Raw genomic sequence first — 26,378 nt, forward strand, 5'->3', positions numbered from 1 at the left:
CACTATCTGACAGCACATTCCAATAAACATCCCAAAAGAGAACTGACAAAGGCTGCATTTGGTTGTCTTCAAAGAAGGGCAGCCCTATGCCACAGTGCTGTGTAATCGGTAGCAGAGCTAAAAACTATCTGCAGGAGCCCAACCCAAGTACACACAGCACAAACCACATGGTAACAAAAGCTTCCAAGTGATTCTGAAAAGACTTTACCTTCAGCCACACTGCTGGAGCCATTGCATGCTCCTCTGCCTGGGCAAGGTGTGGAGTATTCTTCTGCCACAGGGAGTTTCACATAGCGACTAAACAGAGGGAACATTTTAATCACACAGCTGTAACAAAACTGTACATCACAAGAACTGCACCCTCTCTGTCAATGCCCTCAGCGAGCCAGAATTCACTATGCACAGCATCAAAACTCTTGACTCTCAGCGTCAAGCAAAAACAGCTCAGTAAGTTTATGTTCTCACTGCTTGTACCAAGTTTTACAAGCATTGGATAAAAAACAAAAATAAGTTACGGAGGCCCACGAGAGAGCCCTCACAACATTTCCCAAGCACTGCTCCTAATCTGGTTTGCAGCACCAAGCAGGTAACTTCCCACGAGACCACCACCAGTATTATCTTACAGTCAGCTTTTACAGGTCCCAGACAACCAGGACCTCAGGATGTCCCTGTGGCCTCCAGACACTAGCACAATGCAAATACTGGTTGGTACTCCATAAACAAATCAAGGAAAAAATCTTCCTATCAAAAAGGATGCAGTTATCCTGTTACAGTCTAATTCAGTAAGCTAGCACTAGAATTTTGCACTAAGATACAGATGTGACTTACCTGATCCGCTCCAAAACAACACCATACAAGTGATCTACAGTGAGCTTGTGTTTTGGCACAGATATCAGCAGTGGCTGACCAAAGAGTATGGTCCCTGAAGTGCTGCTGGATTGCCTCGCTGCCTTTTCCCGAAAGTAAACAGAGAAAGTAATGTACTCTGAGCCATCTTCACTTGGCTTGCAGACTTCATATCTGTTTGAAAGACAGGTATATCCACAGGTTATTTATTTCTACTGTCAAGAAGGACAGCAGGCAGAACCAATATCAAGTCAGTCCAACAATTCTCTCGACCAGGATCTCCTGAGGACAATAAGGGCTGTACTTCGGGCCTTCATGGCACAGACATAGAGGCTTCCTGCCCACTTCCCATGGCTCACAATGGCACAGGGTACGTACCTGCCATCAACTTGACTGCCACCTTCCCTCTGCCTTTTGCTCTTAATTCACATTTGGGTTATCACTCACCTCTCCAAACATTACTCTGACAATCAGATGTTGTTTCAATCAAATCATGGTATCAGCGAGAAAATGCTAAATGAACACCTAGATCACTGAGACAATGTTTGCTCTGTCTGGAGAAAGAAAACTTTCTCAGTTCCTTGGGGTCTTACATTCCCCTCAGTCTCCTGTACCATTACTGGTCTGAGCTTACACCACACCCAGCCAGGACTCCAGAAAACTAAGAGTTTGGAAATACCTGCTTCCCAGAAAAATCCAAAAGCAGTACACACAGCAAAAGCATTCTGGAAGAGAAGCAGTTCCAGAGAGCAGTGAGAAGACTGGGATGTAATTTGTGCTGCTGGATGCAATAGTGAAATCAGATATTCACAGATAGGAGAGTCAGAAGAAACCATGTGGTCCAACTCTACTGCATCTCTCGCTCCCAACGTGACTTTCAAGACCATTCAATACAAAGGACTTCCTCAGGATTTCCAAGTGACAGTGCTCTTTAGCTTTGTGAGTCACCTGTCCCAATCTGATCTTAAAACTGAAAAAAGAAAGATTTCATGGAAGTTGTCACTACACAGAACTGAGATGACAGTCAGGTGACACACCAACAGCACATCAGAGATGCCACTTCCTCTCTTGCAAGAGCCAAGAAATAGGTTTCTGTCCCTGTGTTCAGCACACACCCTTGCAGAGGACGGAGTGGAACAAATTTCAGAGTTGCAGTCCTGTTCCGTTCTACTTAAACAAAAGCCTGGCTCTCAGCTTGAGGCCATGAAGAAAAATACCCCTCCAAGAACACAAGTGACAAAAAGTGGATCAACAGTTCACTAAGAATGGCTGTTGATGTTTTCTATGCTGTCAAACAACACTATAAAGAGAAGAACTATTTCACTTAGTACTGTAACACTCAGTTACAGTGTATTACTGACAGTTAACTCCAGGTTCTAGGAGACCCTCTGGGCTGGTCTCCCACAAAGTAGACGAGTACATAACATGCCCAAGGTGCCTACATTCCTCAGCATTCCGATGGCTGCCTCTCACACCACCTACAGCGCTGATCAGAGGAGCCCCCAGCAATACTCCATCCTCTCGCAGGTCCTGAACTAAGCCCTGTCTCTGGCACAGATGGGATAGAAAAAGCTAAGGATTACTCATACATCTCTGACAAACAGCCTGCATGCTGTACCCCTGCAACACTCCCCAAAACAGCACCTCACAAGCTGACTAGGAGAGTGGCCCTCTGTCTACTCCATCACAGAACAGCTTGTACTCTAGCTCGAGAGATGTCCCAGAACCAGCAGAGCTGATACTATAAACCTACAGGGCTACATCAGACTACACAACTGATGGGTACTGGCCAGCTGCCTTTATAATTCATGACAGGTCTGCAAAGTGCCTGAAAACAGCTAGGTGACAGTAAATCAGGATGGCTTTGACTAGCCTTCATCCTGCAAAACAGCACCAGGAAGCTTCAGGCTATGGCTGCCACTCAGAAAGGGGACACTGAGCAATGAAGCAGCTAACATTTGTCCCCTGGTAAATTAATGTTAAGCAAACGCAGGGGAGCATGAAAAACTACAGAAGGACTATATGAAAGGCCACTACTAGCAGGAAAGGCTCTCAGCTGGATGCCAACCTAATATATGGATATTATGGAACCATAACTCTTTCCAAAATGCTGTGATGTAAATAACATTAAACACAACTGGAAAACACTGCATGGATCACAGGTCAGGGCATAACAACAGCAACCGAGAAAACAAGCAAAAAGATGAGGGAATTCAACCAGCATCATTTTTCCAAGTTAAAGTTAAGTTCCAAGTTAAAGCAGCACATTTTAGAAAGGATATTTCAAACAAAGTACTACCACCCACCTTCCTAGATCAAACTGCTGCAGTCTCACCTATCTCAAACATGTCACATCAGGCCAGTTTGCTGATGTAACTCAGTGCAATAGCTGCTGTTTGTCACGGTGACAAACCTGCCCTGCCTGCAGCCAGCTATGGTTTTCCACACCATGATCTTACCTAAACGTAGAACAAACTATGTTGTAAGACAAGGCAAACATATACACACATGGCAAACCAAACATATCTTTTGTATGACTTTTATAGGTTAAAGGTGACCTGCAAATCAATTTGTGAGACTTCCATCGGTGTGAATAATACACTTTATATTATACGCCCCATTAGCCAGGCTAAGAGATCAGAGACATCTAATTTGTGAACCTAAGCATTTTTCTTCTTAGGCCTTAAGAACTAAGAAGAAATACTGAGTCCTGCTCACGTAGATGAGGGCTGTGGAGGCTGCCTTTGGGTGGCACTTACCTGACCCCTTGTAGGCCGGCTCCGAGCTCCAGCAGGATCTCTGGGTGATGTGACATCACCAGCATGGTACATGTGGGGGTGTTAGATTGGAGCGGGAGCCGGAGGTCCTATAGTGGGGCTGGACTTCACGGAACCTAAGGGAAAGAAATAGTGAGCATTGCAGTGATGTGCTGAACGCTGCGCCCTGCTTAGCCTGGAGAATGAGAGCATTCAGCACAAACACTGGGCTCATTTTGTCAAATTGATTTGCAGACCACCTTTACACAGTGACTTTCTGGTCATTTGCCACAGATTTCTCTGACCTTCCACGGGAATATCATGCCTCCAGAGAATAATTTACAGTGCTGCTGAGAAGTGGGTTAGTCCCATTGTGCTTTGGCTGCACCGTCCCACGTGTCAGGCCAGAGGCTCTACTTTATATCCTAGAACAAAACACTATTTCAGCACATAGCCTACCCTCTGCTCTGCTGCTAAATGCTACCAAATCTTGCAGCACGGCAATACTTCATTTCCAAGCCTGCCACGATTAGAAAAAGAAGAGCACACGGCTTGGAGAATTATAATTCCAAACCATCCTTCTCTGGAGAAAAACACATGTGCTGTTGTCCTCTTGCACTTGGATCCATTTTGGGATGCATATGAGTTACTTAAAATCACTTAAAAAAACAGGAAGTCTGGTAACGTTCACTTTTCTTCCTCTTTTACTATTACAATAGGTGATATGCAACAAAAATGAGTAAACCAGGAACAGACCAGCTGCAAGGAAAAGCACAGCCATTCAGAACAGATATTTTAAGAACAACTGTCGGTTCAGCTTCAATTCCAAATTCCAACGAGTCTCCTTCTCCCACCTGCATCAAAATTTCACCTCCTACCAAAGCAGTAGAGGTGACCATTCACTGTGCGTGTCTCAGAACATCCAGGTGCACTGCAAGGTCACAAAGCTGACCTGTCTTCCCCATTCTCTAAAATCAAAACAGGAGAAAAAAAAAAAAAAAACACACACAGCTCTTCTCACAACTAAAATCTCTTTTAGAATGTGCAAGCTCAATATTTGTACAGGGCCTTTCACATATATTCATTATTTCAACAGTACGGTCTACACTTAAACGCCTGTGCCAGCAGGCTCTTCCCCTCTGCAAGCAATTGGCAGTAAGAGAACAAAGCACTGTGTCACCAGCAATCTGAGCTGCAGTGCTGCTCCTGCTCCGTGCTGCACGAGTTCCACTCAGTGACACTTTAAGCACAGTGCTGCATGGAAAGTGACGCTATGCTCAGAAACCCATACAGGGACCTCAATCTGAAGGCAAGAAATCAAACATACTATTGCCAAAAGCAGGGCAGCAACAATTCCGATACTAGTACTGCCTTTTTTTTTGTTAATTTAGGAAAAAAACCCTAAGCCAATGTGCTTGAGGGGAACAGATTTATGGTATGAGATGTCTCCCTGCTTTCCAAATGGAGATGCGTGCAGCTCACTGGCTAGCACACAGCTCTCTAAAATCAGAAGTATGTCAAAGCAATAGGATATTACTCTCATATGCAGCCCCAGATTTGGCTACTGCTTTCAGCAAAGCCAACCCAGAGAAAATACTGCAGGAGCCTGAATGTTGATACTGACATATCTCCATCTTCAGGCAACTTAAGGCGGTGCTGAGAATGGGACAGAAGGCAAAAGCTGCCAAGTTACCATAAGGCCCTAAAGCTTCAGAAACCATTACACCTTATTTCTCTTACAAAAAAAAAAAATAAAACAGTCACCAGGGCATCAGCTAACGGCCTCAGTTCCCACACCAAGGAAAGCACAGGTAAAAAGTAATATCATAATGTCACAGTCCTGTAAGAAGGAGCAGCCTGCCCCTCCTGCTCTGCTGCCCACCCAGAGGGCAATCAGCTGAGCACTGAGCCTCAGGGCACTCAGGGCATGAGGACACCCACTGGGATGGCAGCTGCTGGTGAAACAGGAACCCTGGGGCCTCACAGCTCCCCATGCACTGCACGCTGGTTCTCTGCAGTCTCAAGCTCTAGCAAACAGCCACAGGCAACTATTAACACAACCTTGTTTTGCTTCTTCAAGTGGGAGGGTGGAGTACATTTCAGATGAGGACACTATTGCGAGGTTAAAAGGATGATTTAAATGTTGGTAAGAGGCAGGGATGAACTTCAGTTCATCACAGCTTCTCTGTTTCCTTGCTGTGGAGATCAGGAAGAAACAAATGAATGACAACAGCCAGCAAAACCCGAAGGGACAAAAAACCACCATGGGACCCCACTGAGAATTTTGCAATTTTTAAATACAAATTTTGAGAACGTGCATCTGAGAAATCTCTTCCTGAATACACTGTACTGATTAAACTCAGTCCTGAATCGCTTGGTTACCTGTACTTTTGAGCCCTTTCCAGTGAAAGAAACTTTCCATCTAACTTCAATTACCTAAAACATGATGATAAGATGTACTCATTACAGTATGCCAGCAAACCACTGAACACGAGGGGAAAATAAGAGTAGATGGTCAGTATGTAAGAGGAAATAGTTTGAGTATCTGAGATGGTGAAATTACACTCATTTAAATACAAAAGGCCTTATGATTCTAGAAAAGATCCTTAATTTAAATGAGCTTGTGGTCCTCAAGTCATATTCTGGGTTACATATATCAACTTCAAACCCTTCTGATGGTTTGTACGTGAGAACACACCATGCAAACAGTACCATCATTAGCAGATCTCCCACGCCAGGACCTCTTTCCTGAGCTGAGGGCCGTACCTCTCCATCAGCTTTGCTGTACTGCAGGCACAATGCCCTGAAATGGGGCAGATTTCTCATCTGATTCTAACAGAAGTAGCAATATTAGAAAACTCACCCTTTCTGTGACTCACATTATTACATGAGGCACTCCAGTTTTGAACAAATCTTAGGAAAAAAAAACAGTGTTTTCCTACCACAGTAAACAAACAGCCTACAGAGTTGCTTGCATATAAATTGATACCTTCTCAGTCCCATTCAACACCACAGAATGTCTTCTTGGGGTTTATTCTGCAGCAATACCCACTGTAAACATAGTGCAAAAGAAACACTGGATGGTAACAGTGTTACCTCCCTTTCCTTGGCTTTTTAATTTGTGAATTTGGGGTGAAACTGCTGTAGCTGTAAAAACATTACACATACTTTCTAATACAAGGCAGCTGCTGCCCTTCATTAATCAATACAAAGAGAGTTTTCTTTCAGGAACAGGAAAGAGACGCATCATGCAGTGCAGACAGCATATACACCCAGCCACATCACCTCTCAGCACAAGAGACAAACATTCTGTGGACTCTGCAGGCACAAGAGCCATGCTTCAGTCATACCAATCAACTCTTCTTCCACCCCTTCTCTGAAGAGCTAGAGGTAACTTAAGCCCAAAGAACAAAACACTTTCTAGAAGGTACTCAAGTTTTCTTCACTGACTTAAAAGAAAGGAAATATTTCTCAGCTATATCGAAGGATGAGACATTCCATTACATCCTATCACTACTAGATGATGTAAAAAGTTAGTCCCCCTCCTGCTTATAAGCTCCTTCAAGCACTGGAAGGCTGCCATGAGGTCTCCCCAAAGCCTTCTCTTCCCCACGCTGCACACCCCCAGCTCCCTCAGCCTGTCTCCGTAGGAGAGGTGCTCCAGGCAGCTGAAAACATCTTGAGAGGGGTTCCATGGAAAAACAGGATTAGCCAAGTTTCCTCCTGCTGTCTCTCTTCTTTCTTGCATGGCTATTTTTAACCCAGGTCAGCTCACTGCTATGACTCACAGCATGGCCTCATTTACAATTAGGCCTCCACACAAGGGCACAGCGACTGCAAGTGAAAACACACATAGGACTGCAGCTGAGCTAACACTTCCCCTTCAGTGCAGGAGCAGAGATGAACTCAGACACAGTAGTTTTCTGAGAAGGAACGTGCAACAGGTTACACACATAGGAAAACATTTTTGTTGCAATTTCCTAGCTCCTCAAAGGAAGAGTACCCTGCTGGGAGTGAGGCAGCAAGAAGCATCTCCATGCTGGACTTAAGGAAAGATCTCTGTAACATCATCCTTCTTGCTTTTCTACATTTTGTAAGTTCTAGAGAAAGGTTTGCTTGCAACTTGACGCCTTACAATATCCCAACAAACAGACACCAAATGCCCTTCATAGGCACCTTAACCAGCTGCAACTGGAGAAAACAAATGATAAGAACTTTCAAAAACAGTCTGGCATGACTCCTCAGCAGTTCACAATGGATAGCAGGACAGAACAGCACCAAACAGCATGTCACAGCATCCCATTCACTGCACCCAAGGACATCACTGCACAGCGCTTTTATACAAACAGCAAGCTTGCAGTGGAGTACCTCATAAAGAAAGAGGGGGCTTCTGATGAGGATCTCATTGGACCTCACAAGCTCCAGGCTCAGCAGCTAACTCCAAAGTCTGTTTTGCATTTCATGTGCAGTACTTTCCATCTTTTACCAGCTGCTACAGAGGAACACGACCCTTTGCTCTCCACCCAGACGACCCAGGTCATCTCACCCACCACATGTATTGGAAGCATCAAGCACAACCGAACCGTCAGCTTCACCCACACTCCCCAAAACAAGTCTGCCTGTGGTCCTCTGCAGCTGGACACAGACAGAGCAAGCGCTGGTCTTGCAAGACCCCTGCCGTGGTTAGCTGGGTGCTGTAACAACCACGTTGGTTCTTAGCACTCTTTGCATCGTGGCATCTTCCCGTTTTACTCACACAAAGATGTCGTCTTTTGGCATGATATGATTTAAACCTTCATCCGCCTGGAAGATTTTGTGGAACCGATGGTTATACACATCTGTCACCACCATCTACAAGAGCAAGTGAGAGTTGCAAAGAGATTGTAATAAATATTTACATAAATTCATGCGTGCTAAATTCAAGCAACACTTTGGTTTTTTTTTTCCACGAGAATTTTCAGCACCCGTAGCATCAGTGCTCTGTTTTCCATAACAGCACCAGGAGCTCATCAGCTGCTTTCATTAAGATGGATCAGAAAAACAAAGCATGTAACAGACTGATTTTACAGAGGTACTGAGGAGATGAGATACCACAGCTGCAAATCAGTCTGCTGGAAACAACAGCTCAAATCTAACATTTTGGGCAAAGATCACTCAATCTATACTCGCTAAATATTGAAATAAATTGAAGTGTTACACTGGTATCCTGAAAATCCATCCCATCACCTACAAAATCATTCAGTTTATAAAAATCTCACCCAATTCCTTTGTTATTACAAGGACATCCAAGGGAAGGTGGTCTCAAAACAGGCTGAGCATCTCACATTACTAAGAAATTACACTGTCAGAAACACTAGAGGGGGAGGTGGGTGGATAAACAGATGGTTTCCATGTTTGTTTGTTTTTTAATATTTTTCAGTCAAAAATTGCATTCAAACTCCTAATGGAGTAGTAATAGAAATATATCCTTCAGCTCATTATACATTTAAAAACTAAGACATCAAAATGCCTCTAGAAGAACAAAGATTTATCAATATTACCACGCTGCATTTATCCTTACGTTTTCTGCAGGAACCCCAGAAAGTTTGGAGAGCGATTCGCAGAGATCTGAGATGGCCCCCATCATTGGCACCACGACCCGGTACTAAAAAGAGAGTTAACAATGCTCAGCAAAGGCAAAACAAAGAGCACGGATACGAAAACACAACTTGGAATGCCTAGTTCTGCTCAAGGTCACAGCCATCCTTTCTTCCTTCGGGAATCAGAACTGTATGCTTTAGAGAAGGTCTCAAAGGCACACACTCAGAGCACAGACAGGCACACACTTGGAGGGAGCCACATGGAGCACACTTGCCTTGACTAAAAGGAGTTACGTTTCACTATTATTCACCAGGATCTTCTTGGTTATGCCATCCATCTGTACCCTCACCTGTGGCCATCACAGGCTTACTGTTCACTTTCTCTTAGCACAGCCCACGTAGTGGAGACACTTCTTCTCCTGTGCCACACACCAGAGGTGAAAGGTAGTGGTGCATACCTCTGGCATCCCAACTGGGAGATCACACAATGCACAGAATTGCTGTCAGCAGGGGAGGTGAGACTGAGCACGGCCAATTCAGCCAGCAGAGCTCCAGCTGCCGCAGCTTTGGTTTATCTCAATTCTTCAAAGTACAATTTACCCTTTCAGTCTCTATGCTACTCATTTATGTTTCCCATCTCTTCAGTGAATCCCTCCTCTGTTCCTTCCCTTTACAAAACCTTGGTGATGAGTGCAGCTCTCCTTGATTTTACAGTTGTACAAAAAGCCGAATGAAAATTCACCACCAACTTAGCATACATCACCACTGCATCTACCAACCCCCTACCCCCAAGGTTACACTCTCTATATAAAACAAAGGTTCTAATGCACAACACATGCAAATATTGCCAAGCAACACCTCAAAAGCCGCTTTACTTTTTCCTTTGGTAAATGTCTATCCACCATTAGAGCTTCTGGGTGCCACAGATCTTGTGCACAAGCATGGCAACTACAAGGCTACTTTGTGTGTGTGCCCACCTACAGGCTCACTTGAAATAAAGAGAAAGAAAAGTAGATATTAGTATCTATCTCAGAAATAAGCAGGCTTTAAAAGCAATCAAATCATACTTCTCCTTTTGCAACAGAGATTTTTCCCCAACTGGATGAAATTGAAAATCCTTACTCGTTTAGAGAAGCTTCCCCTTTGCATTCTTCAAGGTAACACAAGGTAAACGTGACCATGCAAACACATTAGTGCCTTCACAGAGCAGTGTATCACATAGGCAACCTCACCACAGGAAAAGTTAAGCCACCTCTTTAAAACCTAAGAGGAAGAGACTCAGATAAAGAAACTCATGCCTTAGTCATGCCTCACCTGGACAGGTCTGCGCTGCGGGTCCGCAGGTACCAGGGTAACTTCCAGGAGACGATCTCTCTTCAAAGGCAGCGGAAGGGTTAAGTAACAGAAGGGATCAAAGGTCACAGAAACCTTAGAGCATTTGGGACAAACAAGGGTAGATTTGAAAAGACCATGAAAAATATCCACAATGATAGAATCGTTTCGCAGTCTGTGGTTCTCCCAGGCTTCTTTTGCTACCACCTACAGAAAGAAAAGAAATTAAGTATTAGCTCTCACAAACACAAGGCACAGCAAGCACGGGGATGGAAGCAAACTCAGGAAGTCAATACATACAGAGAAAATCTTCACAGAAAGGTGGGTGCACTCCATTTTCAGCCTAACACACCTGGATTTTTCACAGTGAAACTAAGGCCCTGTATCAAGCCAGAAGTACAGTAGTTTGAAAACAAGGCAGAAATCTGTGTACTTCCTACATCAGGGGAAGTGGAAGCACCTAAAGAAAACGAAGCAGAGCTGGGCATCCTCTTCACCCCACCACCACCACTGCTTGGAGAAAAAAGGAATAAATATACTTCAAGCATTGTTGCCATTTGCATAAAAAAGCAAAAAAACTATAAGCTATTGTCAGTTAAGTTGAAAAATAAATAGTCACATACACTCCCTAAAAAAAAAAAAAAAATAATTGTTTTACCTGGCTTTTAGGAGCATTACTGGCACCCTGACTGTGTATTTACTGTGGATTCTGCACTTGTTAGTATGTTGCAGTTGTTTGCACCATGACAAAAAACCAGAAGCCCAATCAAGAGGAATGTGATTTCACTTACAGAAAGACATCCCACTATTACGTGTCTCATCTCAATGTGAGCACAGCATTTGCCAACTTCGGAGAAACAAAAGTGCTTGTAAGGTGCTCACATACCAGTAATGACAGAGGATAAAGGTAGGGAGGAAAAAGTAACCGTGAGATTTTTCAGGCCTATGTCAAGAAAATGGCATCAAAGAATTATTTTCCTGTACCCCTGTAGAGTGGGTAACTGGAGTCCAAGTGCGTAAAATTGCTTTTATATCCATTCCACAGCACTAGAAAGGAGGAAAAAGCAGGACAAGCCTGTGCAGGAGATGCAGTTGTTTCACCAAATGTTAGGAATTCTTCAAGATCCACAGCAGCACCATGTTACAGTGACTCAACTCTGCATAAAATTTAGCTCTTGCTCTGCTTTGTCCAGACTTTTCATACAACCTGCTCAATGTAACACTTCACAGGTTACACTCATCAAGAGGCCACAGGGGAGCAGACCTGAGTACCCCAGCCTGAGTGCTGCTTACCAGAACACTGCTTACAGCCCAGGGCACTCACTCAGACAACTTTTTTAGAGCCAACCTGGCACTTCCACATGCATTCCCACTCCCAAAGTCCACAGACAGTCAGCATTTGATCCAGACTACCTGGAAGTTGACAGTGTGCATGAGGTAGTCAAGAGACAAGGTTATAGTGGTAACTGCAATCTACTTGTACTTAGCTTTTATATGACAAAATCAAACTTCCTTCTTTTCCACTGAAAACCTATGTCAGAATGGTATGGTGAGGTACTTTCTTGCTTGGCAGGAAGAACAGAGCTCTGCTATAATAAAGAGCAACAGCTTTGTGCTGCAAGGTGCCATGAAGAACCATCTAGGCCACAAGGCATAACAGGATTCTCTCTTTCCAGGTATAGTGGCTTTGCAGGGAAGGCATTATTGTGGTTAGTGGGCAGGAAGCATCAAAGCCAATTTATACTCCTTCAGGAGCACTGGATGGCCTATTCTCTAGTAAAGAGCACCATACCGAATCAGGCCTGCCATTGGCATCCTTCAGCTCCAAGTAAGGTTTCTTCTTCACTCTATTTAAATCCTCATGCAAGCCATCAAGAAGAAAAGCCAAGAGCTCCTGGGAATCTTGCTGCTGGTATCCTGAAAACTGAGGAGCAAATCGGCCAACCTGTGTCTGCAACATAACACAAGAGTTAGAGGGGACAAGTATAAGCTGTATGCAAATGACAGTGGGATAAAAACATAACCTAGCTTTTCCAGACAAACCCCATGCTGCCTTATATTAGCAGCAGACCCCAGAGAACTGAATGCTAACAGAGTAGAGAGTGCAGAGATTAATTTTACCAATCATTTTTCACTTCATCCCTGAACTGCTATGGGAGATGAATGTATTTAGTACTACAACATGGAAATCTGAAGCAGGAATATTAATTCACAAACCTGCAAACAACGAGCACAGAAAACTTCTCTGCATGTTTCATTTTTTACTTCATTTCAGAAGCCTACGGCCACAATGCAGAATTACTGCATGACAACACCTTGAAGGTGAAGACAGAAAACACTTGCAGAAGAGCTAACATCGACTGGCTCAAAGCTCAGTTTGAAACCAGTTGTCACCAGTAGTCTGCAGCTAGGCGTAAACCTAGAAGATAACAGGCTGAGTAGCAAGGGCCAGAAACACCACAGCCAAACAACCTCTGCTACTCCATACCACAAGTGCCATATCACAGCACTGCCATTTAACCTTCCTGCTTCCACAAACAACGGACTTTCTGTGGTACTCCAGTCAACAACTAGCTGAAGGAGTGGTCTGTCCAAAGGACCATAGCTCATCTTCTCACCAGCATGTGGCACCAAACACGATTCTGGAGTTATGCTTAGTATATTTTAATCACAATGACAACTGCAAGGAAATCCAAACCAAAGGGCTGAGACAGTTCAATGCTGTCGCTCATCAGTAGCAATATTAGAAAAAGCACAAGTAATGCTGCACAAGAAAATAAAAAGCAACGCTTATTCCAGTCTTAAGTAAGAACAGCCAACAGTAAGACACTTTTAAAGATGCCCACTAGTGTTTACTTCCTCCAAACAGTTTACAGAATAACTTCAATAGAGACGGATGGTGTGCCACCAACTCCAAGTGGCAGACATTAAAAATATCTTGCTGCTTCAGAACTACCTGTGACCCTACAGAAGACAATTTTTGTTGTAGACAAGACTTTTGCTTCAGGTCTCAAAAGCATATAACTCAGCTTAGAGACTACACCACACAAAACTCAACCAGCAAAAGGATGTGAATTCACAATTTCAGCTCACTGCTTATTTCATGCATTTGGGATGTTCTTCTTTGCATTACTGAGATTGCACTTACAGAAAAACTTTTAATGTTCCTTTGATGCTTTTATTACATTGTCCTGGAGCATCTTTGTGTTATATTTAGAACAAAAAACACAGTTTAAATTTTCTTAGGGTGGTTGCACACCACTGCTACATTGCAGGGTTTCAGCTGGAAGCAGCTCTGTGCTGAAGCACTGCAAACACCGAACCAACAGATAACAGGGCAGACAAGGAAATGCTTTCTGCTCTCTACTTCATCATGCAATGTTTTTGCATTTACAACTTGCATGCTGCTAAAAATTAACAGCTGGCAGTGCTCATGACCTTGCCTAGTTTTGTAGCAGCAGCCATGGTGATGCATATAAAAACAGCTCTGAGGTTAGAAGGCTATTAACTAAGTAAGGCACTGTGGTAAAAAGCAACAGCCAACTCCAGGTTACGACCTTACTTTCTCACTTGTTCTTCCTTCCCCATTCTCCGAAAAACAGCTCCTTAAAAACTGAAGTAACACTGAAGCAGTTCTGTTGCTAGTGCTTTCAAGACACCAGAATTTGTGGAAGGCATGTTAGCTTCTTCTACCACAGAGCAACACCATAAGAACACAGAATACTTACTTTAAACATACGTGGGGCCACATGAGATTGTCTCCCAGACCAAATCTGTTTAATGAGTTCTGCATAGGCTTCTGCAATTTCTCCTCTCATCCCCAAGGGGTTGCTGTGATTTATTTCAGCTTCGTATTTATCTTCCAGGAAATAGTCAGTCAGAGGAGGAGTATTACTCAGACACTAAAAAAAAAACCATTAAGGAAATGAACTTACTGCACTGTACAATAAATCTGTGACAGTGAAGCAACAAATCCAACTTTCACATCAGAACACGCACTAAATGTTTTAACAAATCTGGTGAGACAGACTACTTAATAATAAATAAAAAATCTCTCAGGCAGGTGGGATACTTTAATTACTGTAACTGGAACATGGCTGGAAAACAAATTAAAAAATAAAACACCAAAGGCTACAGCATTCAAGAGACTCATTTCTCTTTGTGGATGCCACACTGGCTACTCCCATGCAGCAGATGTGCCCACAAGTGCAACCCTTCTCTTTGGAGCAGTTTCTGTATCAAGAGTAAGACACATAAGGCTCTCTGGCCTGCAGCAACTTGGTTTTCCTCCAGGAATTTTTGGTTCATTTGTTCTGTAACTCTCACTGACACTTCATCAACCTAAGAAAGGTTTCTCAGCATGATGCTGAAGCCTGACAACGCCAAGTCTGCTAGAGACCACAGTTCTGTGTGCTCATTTCACCAATGCTGCAAACACAGGTTAAAATGTTTTCCACGTCAGACCATTTCTGCATAAGCACTTTTCTTTCCACAGATTCTGATTCACAATCTCCATGAGATTGCTCTTGTGCTTAATCTGAAGAATGCTCTTTTCAAACGTTACCTGTAATGCAGAATTCATGAAGCAGGTATTCCCAAGGTTACTGAGTCCACAAAGACCAGGCTGGGACAGGGAAGCGGAGTCCCCGCTGCTGTAAGAGTTGCAGGCAAATCCAGAACCTCTGAAAGAAAGACAACACAAAGTATTCCACAGTGAGTCTACCCAGTCTTGGTCATTTTGAAAACTTGCATCAAACATGTGTAAAAGAACTGATTAATGAAAGGCACCAGCCTTCATGTTTCTGCTGCTTCACAGTGGCTAGCACTAGATACCAGGATCATGAGATACACACGCTAACTTTGGAAACATTAATCACTACAGGGTCTATTATTAATGTATGCCTCAGAACACTTTAATTTCCTCTGTCTACAAGTACACAGCACTCCATCTGAATGTAGCAACCTAGTGCAAGAGCTCGTGTGATGAGCTGTTAGAGCTAGTAAAGAAATTGCAGTTTCCGCCTGGAAAGACTGCTATCACACAGGCAGATGGAGAGAAGAATATAATCCTTTCCCTCATATCCCCAGTCCTCTGAAAAATCAGGCCAAGCTCTAGCAGTTAGCAGTACCAGAACACGCACTACTCTTCTAAGTGAGAAGGGAACAGCAGAACCTAATTGCCTCAAAAGCAAGGTTTGGTTAAAGTTACTCAAAGCAGCACCACAGTGCTTTTCTATACAGTCAAGGAAGAGCAGCAGTATTCACATGAAGGACAAAGACAAAGGAGATGATTGCCCCTCTTACCCCCTGCCCAGGCTGGAGCTGCTCAGTCCATAGGAGTTACTGCTATCACCGTTAGTAATGACAGACGTGGCAGATGCGGGGGAGTAAGAACTTGCTGAAGGTTTTGAAGAGGTAGTAAAGTTTCTGCTACTTGCAGTGCTTGACCTGGAAGAAAGAAAAAAAAAAAAGTAGAAACAGTGCTAGTACTTTTGTCACCCCCAACACCACCTGCCACAAAACCCCAAGCACTTGTCATTTTACAGTTAGCCCCTCCACAGATTTCACTATCATCTGTGTGATCATGTTTCCAAAAAAAACATCTGAACAGAAACATCAGACAGAAGTACAAAAGCAGGAGTTGCAATTCTTGCTTAAGGCAAAATTCCTTGGTCAGACCGAAATAAGAATGTATTTCAGATGGCACAAGTAACAGGACATCATGATTTAACTCTACTTATAAACCAGCTTGAAATAAACAGAAATTACAGTCTTAATCATCACAAAAGGCTTACTTCATGTTAAAAGCAACAACATCAGTTCTTCTGTACTTAAGACCCAGAACAGAATGGTAATCAGCAGGAACCAATCAGGGTGGGCACAGCAGTTTGTCACTGATACAACTCCATCGCCTGGGGGCAAGGCACACCACTATTGTGGCACGCAGGCCATGCACACAGCAACCCTCAGCACACTGCAGAGAGGGGTACTGGAGAGGATGCACAAAACCAAGCTGTTTGGGAAGGCAGTTGACAAAGGGAACCTGGGTGGTAGCAATTAAGGCTGGCAGAGAGAACATTCCCTGAGAATATAATGGACCTGGTTACCTGGGTTATGGAGAAAGCTGAGATACTCAATGAATTTTTTGCCTCAGTCTTCACTGAGAAGTGCTCCAACCACTGCTCAATATGCACAAACCAAAGGCAGGAGCTGGGAGAGAATGAAGAACAACCTACTGCAGAAGACCAGGTTTAAGACCACGTAAGGAACCTGAACGTATTGAAGCCCACAGGACTTTCTGAGATGCATCTGAAGATCCTGAGGGAACTGGTAGATGAAGTTTCTAAGCCATTAGCCATCATATTTGAGCAGCTGTGACAGTGCAGTGAAGTTCTCGCAAAATGGAAAAGGAGAAACATAACCCCCACCTTCAAAAAGGGAAAGAAAGGAAGATCCAAGGAGCTACAGACCAGCTTGGCTCATCTCAGTGCCTGGTAAGATCGTGGAGCAGATAGATCCTCCTGGAAGCTACGCCAAAGCACATGGAAACAGAGGTGACTGATGACAGCCAACACGGTTCAATTTAATCCAGCAGACCACAAACAATTTGAAACATCAATAATCACCGCAGCCAGAAACTCGTGTTTCATTCTGCAGCACTGAGCATTTGGATTCAGCTTCTTGTAGGCAATGGCTTGAGTTTATCTCAATCTGCTGCTGAGGACTTCCTTATTTCACTTCCATTTCTCATACACCGCAGAACTTTAAGTGCTTAAATCACCTTTTAACTTTTTCATCCACAGAACACTTTTAAGTCCTCCAGTAACAAAATCATCTGCCAACTGTTCAGCAACCCATTAGATTCCTTCTGAAACCTCATTAACCTACTTACCACATTTCTTGACAGCCTAAAAGGATGCTATCATTTCACACGCCATTTACCAGCACATCAGTTAGGAAAAGAAAATCTTCTGATTCACGCTCAGGATTTCCCTGGTGAGACACTGAGGTTATTTTTTATGATGATACATACCTCAAGGCTGCTACAGGGACTCACATTGCATAGGTTGCCAGGACTGGAATCACAGCCCCCCAGAGTCCAGCACACATTCAGGGCTCACGGTCAGAAACCCCAAATGTACAACTTCACATTTCACAGCATTGCTGCACATTGCCCCCACTCTGCCAATTATAGTCAGGCATCTCAAGTTCTACCACGCAGCCTTTTGAAAACCCACACAAATGGCAAGGGAAGAGAAATCTGTCATTATGCTGCTGCTCTCCAAAGATTAATCTAGTACAAAACTGTGATAAGCAAAAAAAAAAAAAAAAAAAAAAACAAAAACCAGCCAAGATGAACTGCTTGGAAAAAATTAAAAAAAAAAAAAAAAAGAGGAAAAAAAAAAAAAGATTTTCAAGTGGTTGGAAGGCATAAGCAAGAGAAGTATTCCAATTCAGCTGATGATACCTTGAGAGCACGTGGTAAAATTAGTCCTTTTATTAAGTAGGGATCCAGAAAAGCAAAAACACTATAAATGCTTCAACAAAAAGAAGGAAGAATAAGAAAAGCTGAAATCTGTATTTAACTGGAAAAGCTATGGCCACCATGAAATGCCACTTAGAAAGTTCACATATGCAAGAGTCTCTCCAGCAGAACTGACACAGTCAAAGCTACCCAGAGCAGAGCACCTCCTGCAAGCACACGTGCTTGGAAGTCAAGAAATGAAGGCCTGCCCTTGAAATCTTTGGCACCATTGCTGAAGGGGTCCCCGAGGTCACCAGCACACGAGGCAACAGGGGAAGAAGAGTTTCAAACTTAGAAGGGCATTTAATTATGGCATGATGTGCATACAACATACATCAATGGCCTTCAATCACACAACAATTTCTGGCATTATCACTGAATGGTGCATAAGGACGAACAGATGCCCAAAGCAAGACAGGGCAGTTGAAGAAAAAACAATGTGTGTTTTTCCAAGATGAGTGAACCAAGCAATAGCTCCTCAACTTTTTTAATGGAGAGTGTATTAGGAAGAAAGAAGTGCACTGAATGTACAGTGCTATCAGTGAACAGAAGAGCATCGTATTCTCTCTCTTCAGCTGAGATGCTGGCTATGTTTCACTTAGGATTCATGAACTACTCTTAATGAAAAGAAGTACTGAAAAAGTTAAAGATTAACATATGAAAAGCAGTTGGAGAATATTCAAATACCAAATAAACTACAAATGACCAAAAAAGAGCATTTATATGAAGATATGCCATAAAATGGGAAGGAAATGAAATAAATCTCAGAAAAGATCACGACTGACGTGAAGGGAAAGCACAGAGCAATTACAAATTGATTAATAGAGAGCAACATCAATGATTCAAGAGAGAAAATGTAAATCTGGTTCAGTGTGATCCTATGGACATCCTCTTAACCCATTTCCCCAGCATGACATCTCTGAAGTACAGAATCATTTCAAACTAGGTTTCACTAACAATCTCTTTTTTCCCTCTCCTTCAAACATAGCTCCAGTAGGATCCTGACTTCAAATGCAGCAGCTTACAAAACCTGCTGCCATTTGAACTGCATTGTACAGAAAAGACTTCCTTTATCAATATCGAATCTGATGGCCTCACTGGATTTTGCCTTCTGCAGTGTAACAATGAGTAAGTCATTTCTCATCACTGCACATAACTTACACTCTACTACACACACAGTATTTCATCACACCCTCATCTCATCTTATTCTTCTCTAGAGATTAGAGAAAAGAGAAAAGATTCATAGCAGTATTTCCAGGTTTCTAATTGGTTGGGTTTATTTATTTCTTTATTTTTGTTAGCTCACGGGGGTTTTTTTTGCAGGGGATGGAAGGCTCACGTTTGTCAGGCTGTTTGTATACTGCTTTTAATGGGAAACTATTAGAATGTGGAATATTCACTACTGGCATTCACATGCTGCAATCACATTTTTCCTACAGCAGTAGAATACTACAGACTTTTCCTGGGCAGTCTACAGAGGTAGTTTCCTAAGTAATCTAGCTCAACAGAAATAGCACTTCTGTCTCCTAAGCACTGCAGAAACCTAAGCTATATAATCCTTACACAACCTGTCTGAAATGGGCTTTAGGACAGAGACTGTTGCTAAAACAAGAAACCAGCTGTAGGGCAACTGAAGGATATTTATATTGAAGATTTGACATCCTCCAAAACACACAAAACAAATAAATTCACAATAGCCACCAATAACTGGGCCTCCACAGGGAAATGGACACTCACTAAACTCAGCAAACGAGCTGAACTAAATAATGGAAGCCATTACTTTACTCTTACTTTGCAAGGAAAGGATGTTGAGGCCACATGCCATCTTCATTTTTCACTTCTATTAGGACAAGCTGAAAGAGAGTTCAGGTAAGAAAAAAGTAACTAAAAAAATCCACCATACATTTCACAAAGTCATCAGTAGAGCAAATATTGATAACTGTGATTGAAGTAGTTGACATGAAAGGAAAACAGCTCATGACCATCTAAAAACTTTAGAGATAAAGCACTGCTCAAGGAAACCTGCACTGCAAATTGCTGAGCATTATCAGAATACAATGCCACCATTTACCACAAGCATTGGAAAATAAATACGTCCCTTACCTCCCCATGATAGATGTTTGCATCTTCTAGAGTGACACCCAGCTCGCTGAGCTGCTCGTAGGAGCCATCAAAATGGCTGCTCCATAACCTCACATCCTTCTCAGCTGGGATCTTAAATAGTTTCCGAATCTCTTTCACAAGAGTGGCTGTTCAGGAAGAAAAAAGTAACACCAAAACTCCTAAAACACAAGAACACCTGAAGAAAATAAACCGGAAAGCCAGTCTTCTAGCATCACTAGATGTCAAGGGCTTCTGAGTAGGAAGCGCACTGTGGGAGTTACAATTGCTCCTATAGCTTCTCTAGTACTTAGTGTGAAAGAAAGAAATGCAGTTATTTCAGTCACACATTTGTGCACCAAGCCCTCCATTCAACAGCATTCAGAACCACTGTGCTGCTCCTGCCCAAAGGACAACTTTGGTGGAAGAGCCATGATTTGAAAACGCAGGTTCAAGAAGGAAGTGTTTTCAGTTATCACCAGCAGGCTGAAAGAAGCCTCTTTATAGACAAATTACAGCTAAAATCCATCATTTTCACATCTGAAAATACAGGAGTTACACAGAGGGCATGTTTCAGGAAGTAGAGAAGCATAGGAAAAGCCACTGAGAGGACATCTGAAACTCAAGGAAGGAATTCTACAATAAGAACAAAAGACTGAACTGCTTTATACGAGCGACACAGAGGTTTCTCAAGGACACTGGTTAGTAAACAACACGTTCTGCAAAGCCTTTAATGACATCTCCCTGTACTGCACAAAGAGTCGCTATGACTGGAAGAAACTTCAGGGTGTTCCTAATCTGAGTGTTCAAAGCTGAGTCAACACTGCATTCAGCCCGGGCTGCTTGGGACACAGCCAGCTGGGTGTTCAAAGCTGGCGAGGAAGGAAAATCCCCATCTGGGCTCCGTTCAAACATCCAGCTGTTCTGACAGGGAAAATTTTTCATTATATTCAGTTGCAAACCCTCATGTTTTAAATTATGACTACCATCTATTGTTATCTTGCTTTGTGCTGCAGTAAAGAACTCGCCTCCTGTGTTCTCAGTAACCTCCTCATAGGTCCTGTGAGGCTGTTTATAGGTGCCTCTAAGGTCCTTTCTTTTCCAGGTCAATCACAGCTCCCTTAAGCTCTACTCAAAGATCACGTACTCCAATTGGACCACATTATTGCTAGACTTGTTCTAGTCACATCATCTTTCTTGCTCTGGAAGGTACAAAGCACCTCTTGACAAAGCATCAGAACAGCTTAATGCATGAGAGCTACTTACCAACACTATCTCTTCTGCTGAAGCAGCAGCTGATCACGTTGGAAGGACTGCTGCTCTCACACAGCTTCAGCTCAAGAGGATAAACTTCAACTTCACAGTGCTTTGCATACAGACCAAATTCCATCACCTGCACACAGAAAGAAGGTGAAAAATAACACAAATAATAATAAGGTATTCTGCAAGATTAGATATCCCTCTTCACCTACAGAGTTTAAATCATATTACAGCATGAAAATCAGCACATCTTAGAGTCCAGTTATATGACAACACCGGTGCAGCAGGAAGAGGAAAAAAAATAGCTGAGAATATCCATACCATCTGATACTACAGCTTCACAGTACTGTGGGACAACAACTGCCCTCCCCCAAACCTGACACCAAGTACTTCTCTCTACCCTGAGACCAGTTTTCAGCTCATTGGTGCACAATACTGAACTACTCAGTTCATAATTAATTCACACTTAACTTCCCAGCTTTGTGCTACGGTGACTCCACCAGCAGTATTATTTAACTACACATAGCTGCCTACCAGTGTGTTGCTTTCAAGCTTGCTATTTTATTCATTTAAATACTATGCTCACTTCCTGCTCCTATTGTTGAGGAGAAATACATACAGCACAATCCTGAAGTCCTGCAACACAGCTTGCAAAAGTGATGCCACATATCTATGTAAATAAAAGCCAGGTTTAGTTCATTTAAGATTGTACAGGAAAAAAGTGATTTCTCAAGTACTACACTTGACAAACCTTGAGATCCTTCTCAACTTGGATACTGCAAAATTTACCCTATTAAAAAAACTAACATGTTACTCACACAGTGCTCTGCAGCTGAAAGGTCTAGGAAACTGACACCATATTTCACTGCAGTAGCAGATACAGAAGATTTTTCCCCAAGACATCAGACTTGCTGCAATCCACATCCACAATCTATAGCTGCATTATTTTTAATAAAGTGGATGAATGAATAAAAAAAAAAAAAAAACACGAAACACACACGAAAAAACACTTTGCTCAGTTTCAGAAAGAAAAGAAGAATCAAGAATAAGAGATGAAGCTTCTGTTGTTGCTAATGCAAAAGAAAAGAAACCATTTACAGATTCTGTCTCTTTTTTTAGCAGGAATTTCAGCAACAGCAGAAATGGAAGAACACCTTTCAAGAAGAAGTTCCTGACCATAGTACTGTGTCTGTTCACAGAACGGCAGCATGGCTTGGGCACACAGTTCAGGTCATTAAAAACAAGTCTTCTTCCATCACTTCTCTGAAGAGCTCTGGCAAGCTAATTTGCTCTCTGTACTAAGTTGGCCAAAGGAAAATTTGGGTCATCCCACTGGGCAGCACACCCTTGAGCACAACACATAACCACACTGCTATGAGCACCCAAACCCTGCTGTTCCGTATTTTGTACATTCATATACTCTATAGTGGGACTTCTGTAGTGACTGTCCCAGTTTGGAAATATAAAATAAGATAAGGTAGAGATAAATCTAGCCTTATCCTCCTGTATTTGCTTCCAATCACCAGACACACAGGGACAGAAGAAATCTCAACTTGTAAAATTATGAGGACACCTGAAGAATAATTACTTTCCAAATCTTATTTTTACAGATACTCCGACGCATGAGTTGATCCCCATTTAAGGAAAGAGCACTCAGGGGTCACACGTTTAAGCACGTTACTTCCAATGCCATCTAGAACATTCTGTTACTAGATACCAACCAGGTTACATCACGTGCAGCACCGTGTTGGTGTACCCACTGACCTTTCACTTCCTATTTTTCTCTAACAGAATGCCACATCCCACAGACATACTACTCTGCTACATTTCTAGGTGTTGTTTTTTTAAACAGCAAAATCCACTGCAACTGGCAGGTTATCAACAGACTGAAGTTCTTGCAGCAATTCTACACTTAAAAAAAAAAAAAGTTATTTTTAATTGAGCCATGATAACTCAGACTGTCTGCAAAACAGCATTTGCTCTAATCTCTAGCACTCAACAATTATGGTGCTGAATACTTTATCTGAAAACTCAAGACTAAAACAAAAACAAAACCCCTTCTACCTGCAAACAACTGACAGCTTTCAGAAGAGTGACATGTGAAGTCTACCTTTCAGAATAGCCTACATACTCAGAATGCATTCATAACTATACTTGCAGAAGAAAACACCTTACAAGCTTATAAAAGAAAACCACAAACATGCCTTTTCTTTTTGGAGTTCAGCATGCCAGAATTTTGGGAGAGAAAACAAGAACCAAGTTCAACTGCACAGAAAGTCCCCAAACCATCTGCATTAATAGGTAATTCACCCCAGTCCCCTGTTCTGTCCCATTAGACCAATAAGCCTAACAGACTGCATGCTTTAGTACAGCCCAAACAATTGCATGCAACACCAAAGCACCAAACTGCTCTAAGCAGTCATAAATGTACAAAGGTAACTGGGAACAAGGTTCATGGCTCTCACCCCACATAACCCATCCATGGAGAGTCAATGAGGATTCAGGCACTTCAACACTGGCAAATCATGTTCTTTAAGACAACTAGCTAAGCTCAACCTGACATTATTATCTCAACTCACACCTAGTGAAACAAACACCACAGAATAAGGTTAGAAAAAATCTCCAAGATCATCGAGTCCAACCATCAACCCATCACCACCATGCCCACGAAGCCACATCCCACAGTGCCACATCTACCCTTTTCTTGAACACCTTCAGGAATGGTGACTCAATCACTTCCCAGGGCAGCCTGTGTCAGTGTCTGACCACTCTTTAAGAAATTTTTCCTAGCATCCAACCTAATCTCCCCTGGTGCAACTTGAGGCCATTCCCTCTCATCTTATCACTGTTACTCGGCAGAAAAGGCTGATCCCCACTTCACTACAACCTCCTCTCAGGGAGTTGCAGAGAGAGAAATAAGACTTCCCCTGAGCCTCCTCTTCTCCAGATGAAACAAACCCAGTTCCCTCAGCCACTTCTCATAGGACAGTGCTCCAGACCCTTAACAGCTCTGTTGCCCTCCCATGGACAAACTGCAGGACCTCGATGTGTTTCTTGGGGAGAGGGACCCAAAACTGAACACAGTACTTGAAGTGCAGCCTCACCAGCGTGACAATCGCCTCTGTGCTCCTGCTGGTTGCACTGTTTCTGACATGTGCCAGGATGCTCTTGGCCTTCTTGGAAACCCCAGCACACTGCTGGCTCATCTTTAGCCAGCTGTCAATTAACTCTCCCACATCCTTTTCCTCCACACAGCTTTCCAGCTGCTCTGTCCCCAGCCTGTAGTGTTGCCCAGGGTTGCTGTAACCGAAGTGCAGGACCTGGCATTTGGTCTTGTTGGACTCCATCCAATCAGCCTCAGCCCCAAAGATAAGATTACAAAAGTATGCTGAGGAAACCCTGCTCCACCCATACGTACTTTCCTCACGATGGGCTGCTGTCCCTCGATGCAGCCATACCACGAAACCAGCTTCTGCCAGGCGCTGCTGGGCACTAGCACGTAGTCCAGCTGGGCGATGAGGTGCTCCTTTAAGCTCTGACTTTCCCCATCTGGAAGGGACACGTGCTTAAGGTCCGGCTCTCTCACACTCCTTCCCTCCCCGCAGCGACCGTTGCCTGGGGAGCCCCGCGCAGCCCCTCAGCCCCCGGCGGGCCGGGCCACACAGGGCCGTACTCACCGTTCAGCAGACACGCGTTGTCGATGGGCCCAGGAAAGAGGTTGGGGTCGCCCACGCCGGACACGTCCCACCTGTCGTAACCCACGTAGCGCTTCCAGAGGCCGAACCAGCGGCTGGACAGCAGGTACCTGCAACACACGGCCCGGCGCGGCCCTCAGCGCTGGCAGCCCGCTGGCAGCCCGGGGACGGGGCAGCGGGGGAGGGCCGGCCGGACTCACCAGGACTCCCCCACCCTCATGGACTCGGCCATCAGCGGCCTCAGCTCGGCCCGCTGCACCGCTGGGCTCGGCGCCGCCGAGTCCGCCGCCGCCGGCTCCACGGTCGCCGAGCCGGGCGCCTCCGGGCCGAGCTCCGACCGCGCCGCCCCCCCTCCGCCCTGGGCCGCCGCCATCTTGGTGCGCTCACCCCTCCGCTACCGGAAGTCGCTCGTGCGTGCATGCGCTCTGCGCGCGGGCGCCATTTTGTGGCCCCGCCCGGGTGACCGGAAGTGGTGGGGGCGTGGTTCGGCGGTCTATGGGCTGGGGCCGTCTCTGTGTTCCCTATCGCTGGGCTTTATGGCCCCCTGTTCAGGGTGCGGGCCTGGGGGCGAGGGCCTTCAGATTGAGGGAGGAAGAAAAGAGAGGGCAGAGCTGAGCAACGAGGGGAGCTCGTAGGAGTTGTGAAAGTGTCCCTGGAAACCGCCCTTCAGGGAGATTGTGGTGCTTGTGTGTTACACATGCAGAGGTTTCTCAGAGTTCTGTTACGTATCACATAGTACACGGCCTCCTGTTTCCTTGGTGCAAACATTCAGCAGAACTTCCTTTCTCCTTGGTACAGAGACACAGCTCTCTGTGTTACCTAAACAAACTGCAGGGCAGGGCAATCCATCGAATGTCAGCAAGCTTTAAGAATACTGCCACAACTCGTGTCATGGGTGTGTTTTACAGTGAGTCAGCTGTTCTGAGGCAAAGCACGCATGGCTGAGCTCTGTTTCCTAATAGGAAACAAAATCGTCTGGTTTGTAGGGCTAAGAGAGCAGGGACTTTCAGGCACCACCCAGCTGTAGGCAGGTGTTTCCTCCTGCCTGCCATAGCAGTGACCAAAAACTGACTGCAAGTTCTCTGGAAGTTTGTGTGTGCAAAGTTTGTGGTGCAATGCAGCTCATTAGAAAGGAAAAAGGAGTTATAAACAGCGGAAAGAGCTTTTAACAGGCTGAGGAATAAAGGGCTTGTTTTATTCTCCACTTGATGGCATTTCTGTTGTGTAAATGCTTCTGAATGCCGTTGTTCCATGATTGAGGGTTATGTCCTTGAGGCTGATGGG

General features: G+C 43.9%; 1 protein-coding gene across 1 annotated transcript in view; it reads right to left on the minus strand.

Annotated features, from left to right (window-relative positions):
* Positions 1 to 25,521, minus strand: part of USP4 (ubiquitin specific peptidase 4) — a 29,639-nt gene extending 4,118 nt beyond the window's left edge. Inside the window, exons 1-15 of the mRNA XM_085235988.1 lie at positions 25,295 to 25,521; positions 25,077 to 25,204; positions 24,818 to 24,948; positions 21,406 to 21,532; positions 20,143 to 20,288; positions 19,831 to 19,892; positions 15,818 to 15,961; positions 15,078 to 15,195; positions 14,242 to 14,415; positions 12,306 to 12,464; positions 10,496 to 10,720; positions 9,163 to 9,246; positions 8,359 to 8,453; positions 829 to 1,020; positions 209 to 297 (exon numbers count right to left, since the gene is read on the minus strand). Coding sequence (XP_085092114.1) covers positions 209 to 297; positions 829 to 1,020; positions 8,359 to 8,453; positions 9,163 to 9,246; positions 10,496 to 10,720; positions 12,306 to 12,464; positions 14,242 to 14,415; positions 15,078 to 15,195; positions 15,818 to 15,961; positions 19,831 to 19,892; positions 20,143 to 20,288; positions 21,406 to 21,532; positions 24,818 to 24,948; positions 25,077 to 25,204; positions 25,295 to 25,467 — 2,047 coding nt within the window. The 5' untranslated portion in view covers positions 25,468 to 25,521. The remainder of the gene's footprint in view (positions 1 to 208; positions 298 to 828; positions 1,021 to 8,358; positions 8,454 to 9,162; positions 9,247 to 10,495; positions 10,721 to 12,305; positions 12,465 to 14,241; positions 14,416 to 15,077; positions 15,196 to 15,817; positions 15,962 to 19,830; positions 19,893 to 20,142; positions 20,289 to 21,405; positions 21,533 to 24,817; positions 24,949 to 25,076; positions 25,205 to 25,294) is intronic.
* Between the last annotated feature and the right edge of the window lie 857 nt (positions 25,522 to 26,378).

Source organism: Meleagris gallopavo, chromosome 14 (assembly GCF_905368555.1).
Source record: "Meleagris gallopavo chromosome 14, MGAL_WU_HG_1.1, whole genome shotgun sequence".
Classification (NCBI taxonomy): domain Eukaryota; kingdom Metazoa; phylum Chordata; class Aves; order Galliformes; family Phasianidae; genus Meleagris; species Meleagris gallopavo.